We start from the raw sequence: 10,809 nt of genomic DNA on the forward strand, positions 1-10,809 counted from the left end.
TTGTGGGGAAAATGTTGCAAGAAGAAAGTGTTTTGTGCTGCAGAGCAAAAAAGGATCTGTAACCCTGTTTGCAATATGTTCACAAAGCAGAGGCAGGTAAACATTACCCATGCAACATCTTTTCCCTCACTAACCTGGGGAGAAGTGTGTTTAGTGGGAGTGGAAAAGCAAAAACATTTGATACATCTGTAGTGAGAAGAGACGCACATAGCTCACAGCTGTCTTATGTTTGTTCTACTGCAAAACACATGCTCTTTCCATTAGCGTCCGGGAGCTTGTGAGAATAGCTCCGACAGCTAGCTTTTATGATGCCATTCCACACACTTTTACATGGAATTACTGCAGTTGAAAGGATATATGTCATGCTTTCCAAGTTACAGAGCGCATGTATATTTTGTACTTGGCATGTTTGCTTTACTGTTCTTGGAATGTTAAGTAAAAGGTGGTGTGAATTGATATAAGCATGTGTGATGATTTACCATTGGAGGCAATAGATGATGACTCTTAAAATCACTATTAAAACCTGGAGTAGATGGTTGGGATTGAATGCTGAAATACATTTCAATGACCAGAAGTGCTGTAACATTTTTAAGCATAACAACATCATTCCATGAACAGACAATACATTTTTATTTCCTGGCAATTAACCCTTTTCGTGTACCACAGCTCATAGATATTTGAGTTTATTGTAGTTAAATGAAGCTGACATAACAAGCACCACTGGGTTGACTGGCATGATATACTAGCTTTTTTATAACATAATATAAACATTAATTTGAATTTAATGTAAAATAATAAAATAAGTCATGTTGTGTTGGTTATTTGATTCTCTACCATGAATACTCTACCCCATTTCCATCTCATTTCCATGTTCACAAGCTTAAGTCCTCTACGCAAAACACTGTCATACTCATAACGAAACACAAGTGCTTTTTGTCATACTCACTATGTGGGGCTGATGGCATTTGAACTCTTCCCCTTCTCTCCTACCACCCACCACCCAGTCTTAGGCTTGAGCTGATCTCAGTACGGTTATACCCTTGAGAGGTCAGCAATAATATGGCTCTATTTTTGGGGAATGTTCCAGAGACCAAGCTTCCACAGACTCTGCTGCGCCAGAGAACTTCAACTTAAATGAAAAGGAAGACCAGACTTGCACTGAGGTGAAGACCGAGATTGTAACATGGACTATTAAAACAAACGCAGGAACACAAGATATCAGACACAGCCCAGCAGAAAATGCTGAAGGTAAGAGATAAAACAACAAATGCATCACATCTATAGTGTTTAACTACTTAAAGTAATACTTGAATATTTAAAATTGTGTGAAACTGTTGGCTTCATTTGTTTGTTTCTTCATTATTTGTAAAAACAAGAATGCACTGGGTTTGTACCAGTTTTACAGAATATTTTATGGATTTAACAAAAAGCAAGTGCTCAACTGTAATCCTTCAGCACTCGTATCACTCTTATCATTATTTTTTTTTTTAACTTGACAAGGACATGATTTAACCAATGTGAACATATACAGACTTGCCTTTGCTATTTATTGGCGAGAATTATCCTTGTGTTTAAAGACCAGCAATGAATTGTAGACCTTTTCTAAGAAAAGTGTGTTATAAGAAAATATCATATGAAGACAGTCCTTCTGTTGCAGCATGAAACCACAATCTCAATTTTAGAAGTCTTTACAAAATGGCAATCGTTTCATCAGTACGGAGCCCCAAAAGTAACATTTGAAGGATTGAAAATGTAATGTTCATGTGAGCATTAGTGATGGGAATTCCGGCTCTTTTTAGGGAACCGGATAATTTGGTTCAGCTCTTTCAGCTCTCAAAGGCTCTTCATTTAGTAACTCTTCTGTCTTTTTAAATTCAACCAAATTTAGTAATGTTTGGCCCAGGGGCGGTTCTAGGATTTTATCCACAGGGGGGCTGAGCCCTCAGACACATTAGATACAAATTACCTAAATAAACTTTATAGTGCTTGTGAAAACTGCATTATTGTATGAAGTAAATATACACAAATATCCATTAAAGCTACAGAAGTTACTTAGTTAAGAGCAGCGAGTGATTCTCTGTTTTTCTTTTGTTGTTTCATTAACATTATTAACATAAGTGCAGGGGTCCATTATATTAATGCACATCTGATATTTTCTTAACTGTTTACATTCACTTAAGACGTTACTGACAGTTTTTACGTTGATACTCATCAAGACAGCCACTCTGACATAATTTTGTACCTATTTGCTCAGTACGCGAAAGAGAACTCAATTAGGTATGTGCGTGCTGTCTGAGAGACGGCTTGGTTGCATGCGTGCTTCAGGTTTGTGCGTGCACAGAGACGATCTATGACATCGGGTAGCTACCCACGTTTAAAATAGCGCCAGCTTTCTGCTGTATGACCTGCCTTTAGTTCAGTGTTTTTCCTTCGAATGCAACTATATGTTTGATCAATTGGAAACAGAGCTTTTGGTCATTTTAACAAGAAATCGTTCTCGATAAATGATCTTTTAAAAGAAAATCAGAGTGGCACGCAAAGTTCTGTTTTGTTGGCATGTTTTGATTGATGCTGATTGGAGCACTACAGTTTGGGAATACAGGGTAAAGCCGATCACATAAGTAGCACAAAAACAGCACAAAAGTTACAAGACGAAATGATATGAGCATATGTCTGTGTGTTAGATTGGATAAGCACTGCAGCTTTTGGGAAGCAGCTATCAGATCATAAAATCCTATAAAAAATTCAAGCAAAGAACAGCAGTTTTGTTTTTGATGCTCTGCTCTCTATTTTCTGTCAAGGTAGTGTTTACAAAAAATGTATATGGTAAACACACCCAAACTAATGCACCTACAGTCCTTAAGCTTGTTTTTTTTATTTTTTTATTTATTTTTTCCCCAGGTGAGTCAGAACACCAGACGGCTAGTCCGGAAGTGATCTATGATGATGTACCCTGTGAAGATCTGTCTTCAGGAGAAGGTATAGATCTCCAAGACTGTTTGATTGATGCATGTATCTGGGTGTTTCTTCAACAAGCACTTTTATGTACCAGGGGTATAACATATTCAGATTTCAGATTTCTCCTCTTTGTTATATGAAGGTCATATTAAAACTTTTGAAAACTATTTACTGTACTCTTATAATTAATCTTTCTACTTACTAAACATATTTTATACACTGTAAAACCGAACAGTGAAATTAATTAAATGAAATGAGTTAACTTCACTCAAATAATAATGAAAGTGTTGTTATCTAGCACTTAACTATGAAGATCTGAATGAATGTGCTGTTAATGGAAGCAAGTTATATATAATTATCGTTGTGATGAGTGGGGTGGGATCATGGAAGGGAGGCTTGGCTTGGCTCCCATGGCTCTCAGCCCCGCCCCACTTGTCATAAAAATTTTAAGCTCTACTAACTTAAAAAAATTGAGTTTGTTTACTCAAATGTTTTGAGGCAATAAGTTTCCACAAATTTTTTGAGTATTCTTAACTTATCAGGTTTTACAGTGTAGTTTTACTAATGTTTCAGTTTAAGATGTTCAATCTTAAAATATAAAAATTAATCACAAAACATGAATTGGTTCATTTACTAATGATGATAATCTAAACAAAGATTGAAAATTTTTCTGCAACGTTTCGGTCATGCAACCTTCATCAGGCACTGCAAGCTATAGCAGTGTGTGGGATTCATCTATTGTTGTTAGATTATTTGGTTTTCTTATTTCCTGCGCATTTCATTATAATTGATTATATGAAAATGGTTTATATCTGTTTTTAATTTCTAATTTTAATTTCTACAGTAGAACTAGACAGTGTATAAATATAGCGTAATTCATATAAAATGAAATGTAAAAAATACTTAAAATATATATTTTTAATAGAATTAATGAAACTATTAGGCCTAACTATTTAACTATTAACATGTTGATTATAAATGTATTTATACAATTTACAGGCTCATCACATTTCAGCCATCTATCTAGTGTCACACGTTTTATTAGGCTGCTTGCAATGTTGAAAATAAAAATATTTACTGCCACATAAAATGGTGGCAGCGACCGTTTTTTTTGTGCTGACTAAAAATCTTGCCTCATGTCATTTTCACCGCAGAATGTAATCAAACACAATTGTTCATTTGAGATGGAGATGGAAATCACATTTTTCACAAGGGCTAAAAGTGTCTCTAAACACCCATCTATGTGTTATATAGATATTTTTTTTCACCATGTCATTGTCGGAAGTCCTTCAGTGATTTACAGGACTGTATTGAAACCTGCATTGCTTTGTGTGTCAGCTGACTTGATCTATGAGGACATTCAGAAAGAGGAGGGCTTGCAAGGGCCCAATAATGGCTGGAGCTCAAGTGAGTTTGAAAGCTATGATGAGCAGTCCGACTCTGAGAGGGCTCCAACCCGCAGCAAGGTGCGTGTGTGTGTTAATTCAAGACTTCCCACTACTGCAATAATTACATCCTGACAAGCATCTGATTAATCTTCACACACATTTCCACATTCCTCATAATGATAAACTACAAAGGTTCATAAAAAGATTTAAACCCTCTAAGATTGCAGGCTGATTGATTGGTACGTGGATCGATGATTTATTTTAGATGCGGGTTCTTGTGATACTATAATGGTCAGTGAAGGGTTGCTGCCACAAGAGTGCAGTGTTGGCCAGCACTTGCCTAATCGCTATTAATGCCGGGCATAACTGACACACTTTTCCACTGCTCTGTATTGCTTCAAATTTGAATTCAGTGTGCACTGTGTTATCTGCCCTTACACGTTCATGAGGTCACAGTGGTATGGAAAACACTTTGCCCAGGTGGCAGTCCCTCAGAAACCAATTTCCCATGGCCAGACTCACCTTTACCTCCGCTGAATTAGACTCCATAAGATTCCTACTGCCAGACGACTCACGATAAGCAAGAATTAGATTGCAGAGTCCAATACCACAGTGATTTGAGCTCAGTTTAACAGTTATTCCTCTATATTTTTTAGTGCATGTATAATTGGAAAGGAATGATTTTCTTTCGAAAGGTGTCAAAAGTTCCTATAATGGGCTTGTTAAGATTAAAATGCACTCACAAGGACAAACAAGCAACAGTTGACAGTTGACTAATTGGGCTATGGTCTTTTCAACTGCGTCAGAAACCGTTTAATTATGAAAAAATAATAGTTACTGACATATTTAATGACTGCAATGTCTGTTTTTCTGTAGAAATGGATATCAAATATTTATGAATATACACTACAGTTCAAAATTTTGGGGACAGTAAGATTTTTTTATTTAGCAAGGATGCATTTAATTAATCAAAAATAACAGTAAAGACTTTTACAAAAGGTTCCAATTTCAAATAAATGCTGTTCTTTTGAATTTTCTATTTACCGAAGAATCCTAAAAACAAAAAACAAAACAAAATCACAACTGTTGGTCAAATTTTGTGAACACAAAAATTAACATAATCAAATGATTTCTAAAGGATTCAGTGATATCAGAGCCATTGAAGGCAGCATAGATGCATCCTTTGAAAACAGATCAGATTAAGGCATATTATTCGACAAACATTGTGTTTCACAAACATTGGACTTGGATGTTATGCCTTCCTACCTCTGTTTTGGACGCAGCCTGTGGCTTTGTTTTGGAAAATTCGGAGGTCCTCGTCTGAGATTCTCATTAGCGAGGATGCACGTTCTGTCATAATCTTATCTTCCTCTGTCTATCCCACCCTGCTTTGACTTAAAAATTAAGCCATGCCCCTGGTTCCAGTCATTTCTCTTGCATATGCTTTTGTGGTTGATCTTGATTTTGCCTTGCCCTCATGCCTTCGTTTCCCTCACTTTTATGCTTACCCCTTCATTCCTTGCTCTCCTCCATGTTGCCATGTTATTGCGCTCTCACCCATGGCCTGCGTTGTTGCCGTGACGATACCTGTAGCTCTCCCCTGATGTGGGACGACTGAGAGAACGTTACACCAGGACCAAACAGGAGCTAGCCATGAGACTGGGGGGCAGACATCAGGTACACTCATGCACGTATGGGGAAGAATGGGTTTTAGCCGGGTGAACTAGCTCGGAGCTGTCAATTAGCGCAATCACAGTCACCTGGGTTCAAGGATACACTCCTTCTCTTTTTCACTTTTCCCTGCTGAAAGGAACAGTGTGAATTTCCATGCTGGTTTATGCTGGTCTGTTGTTGCGGACCAACATAGACATGCTGTCAAACAGCCAAACTGAAATGTAGTAAAGAAGCCTGGTAGCATACTGACATCCCAGCATCCCATGCTTGGGACCAGCATTCAGCACAGCATATGTTAGTCGTTTTCAGCAGGGCAAATCTTTTTCCTTTGAGTTTTCACTTTCGCTGTGTCTTGCTTTTCTGTCTTTCTTTTTTTTCTGTGTTCTGAATCTCAGGGTCCATAGAGTGATTGCTGCTCCCTACAAACAGAGCAGAAGAGATACCTGTAGAAGTTCACTGCACTTGATTTAGTTTGGTCATATGAATATTTGAATTTCATGTCATCAAACACAGACAACAAATAAGTCATGCAGCTTGTCTGTATATACTGTATAATACTATATACGTTACAAAATACTATATATACGTTTTTATATAATTTATTATTAAAATATAAAATACAATTAGTGTAATTTACAATAGATTCACTATTGCTCAAATGTTTTGAGGTAAGTAGGATTTTAAATATATTTTTTTTTCAGCAAGGATGCGTTAAACTGATGAAAAGTGACAGTAAAGACATTTATATTGTTACAAAATAAATCCATTTTAAAAAATGGTGTGCTTTTGAACTTTGTTCAACAAATTTGCTTGAATTTCTGTTTGATCAAAGTAAGTTTCCTTGTTCACTTGCTGTGAATTGATATATTGAAAATATTTTTTATATGCTATTCGTTCCCGATTTTAAATCTCACTTAAATCTTGGTATTTGAAGTCCACTTTGCAGAGCCGTCTCTCCTTTTTCTCTTGTTGAAAGTCCCTCTCTGTATCTCACTTTCTCTTTCTCTGTTGTAAACAAATCTTTCAGACCACTTCAGCTATCAATATTCAACTAAAATACTCCATTTTGCTTCAGCTTCCCTAATGTCTAATTTGATTTGTATGGGTTATGGGCACGCTTGTGTATATATAAAGTAAAGAGCTCTCATGTGGTTCAAGCAAGACATTTCCACATACTCTATTAATGACCTGCTTTCACAGAGATGGGACAGCCCCCTCCTTTTTTAAATATAAAAATATCACTGTAGCTCTATGTTCTCTCACACACTTAGGATATTGTGGCTTGTGGCCATTGAAACAGACCCTGTTGAGCACACACCCAACTGCCGCCCTGACGGACTGAACTGGTGCCTCCCAAATGGCAGGGGAACCAGGGCATAGTTCCTTGTTCACTTGCTGTGAATTGATATATTGAAAATATTTTTTATATGCTATTCGTTCCCGATTTTAAATCTCACTTAAATCTTGGTATTTGAAGTCCACTTTGCAGAGCCGTCTCTCCTTTTTCTCTTGTTGAAAGTCCCTCTCTGTATCTCACTTTCTCTTTCTCTGTTGTAAACAAATCTTTCAGACCACTTCAGCTATCAATATTCAACTAAAATACTCCATTTTGATGATGATTTTCTGTTCCCCTCTGGTCCCTTTTCCAGGTCCATCAGCTGATGCGGGCGGCACGCAGCGGAACGAAAGATGGCCTGGAGAAGACCAAAATCGCTGTGATGAGGAGAGTTTCATTCCTACATAAAAAGGAGCACTCAGGTAATCTAAGAATGATTTCATTTGAGAATTTATCTTCTTTCAAGCACTCATCCTCACTCCTTTTCCTTCGATAGAAAAATATCCCATTCAGGAAAGAAGCAATTATACATTTCTAATGCTTTTTCTCTCAGATGGACAGGGCTGTTCATTAAATTAAGCTAGACCTCTTTACAGATGGCAGATGATCTGACTGTCACCGAGTCAGACACGATAGAAAAAGGCTGATGGAGTCCAGTACCTCTCAGTGCTTTCTAGTATTCTGCTTTAAAAAAAAAATAAAAAAAATGGACTCCTGGAGATCGGAAGCTGAAAAAAGGATCATGTGAAATATTTGGGAAGCAGGAAAGCAATATAAATCAGATTGGGTCTTTAAAATAAAAGGTAGGGAGAAGAGCTGATGAGGGCATTTGATGCACAGGAAAATTGGCTGAGATTGGTCCCCATAATGCCCTACTGCACAATGGGGTAAGATTACCATTTGGAAGTGGAGACTGGTGCAATGCCTATTGAAACTGCGCTCTAAATTATGTACCACACTGCGTATAGTGATAAACATTTTGATTTGGAGGTTCTGTTATCATTTCTTTTATTATTTCAAGAGCCTGCAAAAACTTTGGATGTGGCTTAGAACAGCCTGCTCTGTAATGAGTTTGAATGTACTTTTTTTTTTTGAGCATCTCTTTTTGCTTTGCAGGCGTATATAAAATGTTTGAACGTGTTTTTGTGTATCCTGACAGATGACACTGAGGATGATACAGGGTATCTGGATGTTATGGTATCAGAGGCAAAACACCCACCTGCACAACTGGGACCAATGCCAGATGGGCTTAGCAGCCAACAGGTGCGTGTATATGAATTTATTGGCATTTTTAATAGCCAAAATATACACATTTGAGAGAAGCCATCAGTTTGGTAGTAACATTTGCATGAATATTGTCCCAACCAAAGAGAAGCTGTTTTCTTTTCAAATTCATACATCTGTGTCATTGTGACCATAATGCCTTGAACTTTATTTTCTCTTTTGTCACTTATTGTGGAGGTCTTTCATCTTGTCCAAATTTAAATCAGTATTGTTGACTTTCCAAAGTGAACTGTGGAAAGGCAACAACAAATTTGCTTGCTCAAAATATTTTTAATTAGGAAAACCTTCATCAGTACTTCTATATTAATATAAGTAACATAATATAGATTTAATAAATGACAGCTGTAATATAATTTCTTATGCAAACATACATACACCCACATAGATATGTGTTTGAGTAAAGTTATCATTTTTGTTTTATTCTAAATCTACTGACAACATTTCTCCCGAATTGCAAATAAACATATTACCATTTAGAGCATTTATTTGCAGAAAATGACAACTGGTCAAAACAAAAAAGATGCAGTGTTTTCAGACCTCAAATAATGCAAAGAAAACAAGTTCATATTAATTTTTAAACGACACAATACTAATGTTTTAACTTAGGAAGAGTGGGTGACTTTATGCCACTTTATGCCACTCCTTGCATAAAAATTCAAGCAGCTCGACTTTGTTTGATGGTTTGTGACCATCCATCTTCCTCTTGATCACATGAGGTTTTCAATGGGGTTCAGGACTACAGGTCTGGAGATTGGGCTGGCCATGACAGGGACAGGGTCTTGGTCTAGTGGTCCTCCATCCACACCTTGATTGATCTAACTGTGACACATGGAGCATTGTCCTGCTGGAAAAAACAATCCTCAGAGTTGGGGAACATTGTTAGAGCAGAAGGAAGCAAGTTTTCTTCCAGGACAATCTTGTACGTGGCTTGATTCATGTGACCTTGACAAAGACGAATGTGCCCGATTCCAGCCTCGCTGAAGCACCCCCAGATCATCACGGATCCTCCACCAAATTTCACAGTGGGTGCGGGTGTGGCTTGTAGGCCTCTATTCTTCCGAACCGTTCTCGCCATGCACTTCATCCCAGCTGCCGTTTGCCTTTTTTTTTGTTGAGTGACATTTGAATGATTTGGCGGTCATTTGGCGGTCAGCAGAGAGTCGTTTTCGACCACAGCAGTGGTTTTTATACTTTTCCTTGTTAAATAAGGTTTGGTTCAGGTGATCACCTAATAAGTACGTCATGAAGCAGAATGAGGTGTGCCTGTGTTGGAATTTAATAGACACTGGAATGGAATGGCTGCCATACATGTATATATGTGACCCTGGACCACAAAACCAGTCTTAAGTCGCTGGGGTATATTTTTAGCAATAGCCTAAAAAACATTGTATGGGCCTTGCAGGTCAGGGTCCTTTCCGCTTGAAGTGACACGCGCTGCGTAAACAGATCTGGCGGAGAGCCCTTGACCGTATCACGCTCAAGCTCTCTGGCATCGGTTCACCTGTTAGCTCTCGACCCTTTGTCGAAGTTACAGGATCTGTTAGCTCTCGACCCTTTGTCGAAGTTACAGGAGTACTTTGGAACGATTAACCAGGCCGGGTGTGACCTCAGGAAGCTCAGCCCGTCTTAGCCTTGGGTTGTTGTTAACATCTCTATGGGCATTGGTTGCTTATGGAAGTTTTATACTTTTAGTCGTTCCACTACATTAGCACGGCGTGATTGTACTGTGTTCCCATATGCATCTAAGCATGACGCAGTACGAGTGTAGTATCGAAAGGGAACGTACTCAGTTACTAATGTAACCTCGGTTCCCTGAGATACGGGAACGAGTACTAGTTGCTAGTCCGTGCTATGTAGCTGCACGACTCAGTCGTCGCTTCAGTCGAAGTAACCTGAGAATCCTGTGGCGAACGCCCGCTTATATAGCCAGACGCCCGCCCATTCTGGCGGGCTTCGTCACCATAGCCTCGTGCAGCTCTGCTGCCTAGCCATTGGTTCATTTTTTAATACACTGCACGAACCACAGGCCGTTGTGTTTCACTGCGTGAATGAAGAAGGCTTCAGTTCTGGAGAAAAAAGTTTTTTTCCCCATATGCGTCTAAGCAAGATGCAGTACTCGTTCCCGTATCTCAGGGAACCGAGGTTACGTTAGTAACCGAGTACGTTTTC

The 10,809-nt window shown here is 38.3% G+C and overlaps 1 protein-coding gene across 1 annotated transcript in view; it reads left to right on the plus strand.

Moving 5' to 3' along the window:
* Window positions 1-1,058: 1,058 nt before the first annotated feature.
* The window catches only part of LOC107749501 (rho guanine nucleotide exchange factor 10-like protein), a gene marked incomplete at its 5' end in the record, with an annotated part of 91,584 nt that continues 81,833 nt past the window's right edge, over window positions 1,059-10,809 (plus strand). Inside the window, 6 exons of the mRNA XM_016564681.1 lie at window positions 1,059-1,248; window positions 2,902-2,979; window positions 4,297-4,424; window positions 5,940-6,023; window positions 7,670-7,778; window positions 8,516-8,619. Coding sequence (XP_016420167.1) covers window positions 1,059-1,248; window positions 2,902-2,979; window positions 4,297-4,424; window positions 5,940-6,023; window positions 7,670-7,778; window positions 8,516-8,619 — 693 coding nt within the window. The remainder of the gene's footprint in view (window positions 1,249-2,901; window positions 2,980-4,296; window positions 4,425-5,939; window positions 6,024-7,669; window positions 7,779-8,515; window positions 8,620-10,809) is intronic.

Source organism: Sinocyclocheilus rhinocerous, unplaced genomic scaffold (genome assembly GCF_001515625.1).
Source record: "Sinocyclocheilus rhinocerous isolate Xijiao unplaced genomic scaffold, SAMN03320098_v1.1 scaffold889, whole genome shotgun sequence".
Classification (NCBI taxonomy): Eukaryota; Metazoa; Chordata; class Actinopteri; order Cypriniformes; family Cyprinidae; genus Sinocyclocheilus; species Sinocyclocheilus rhinocerous.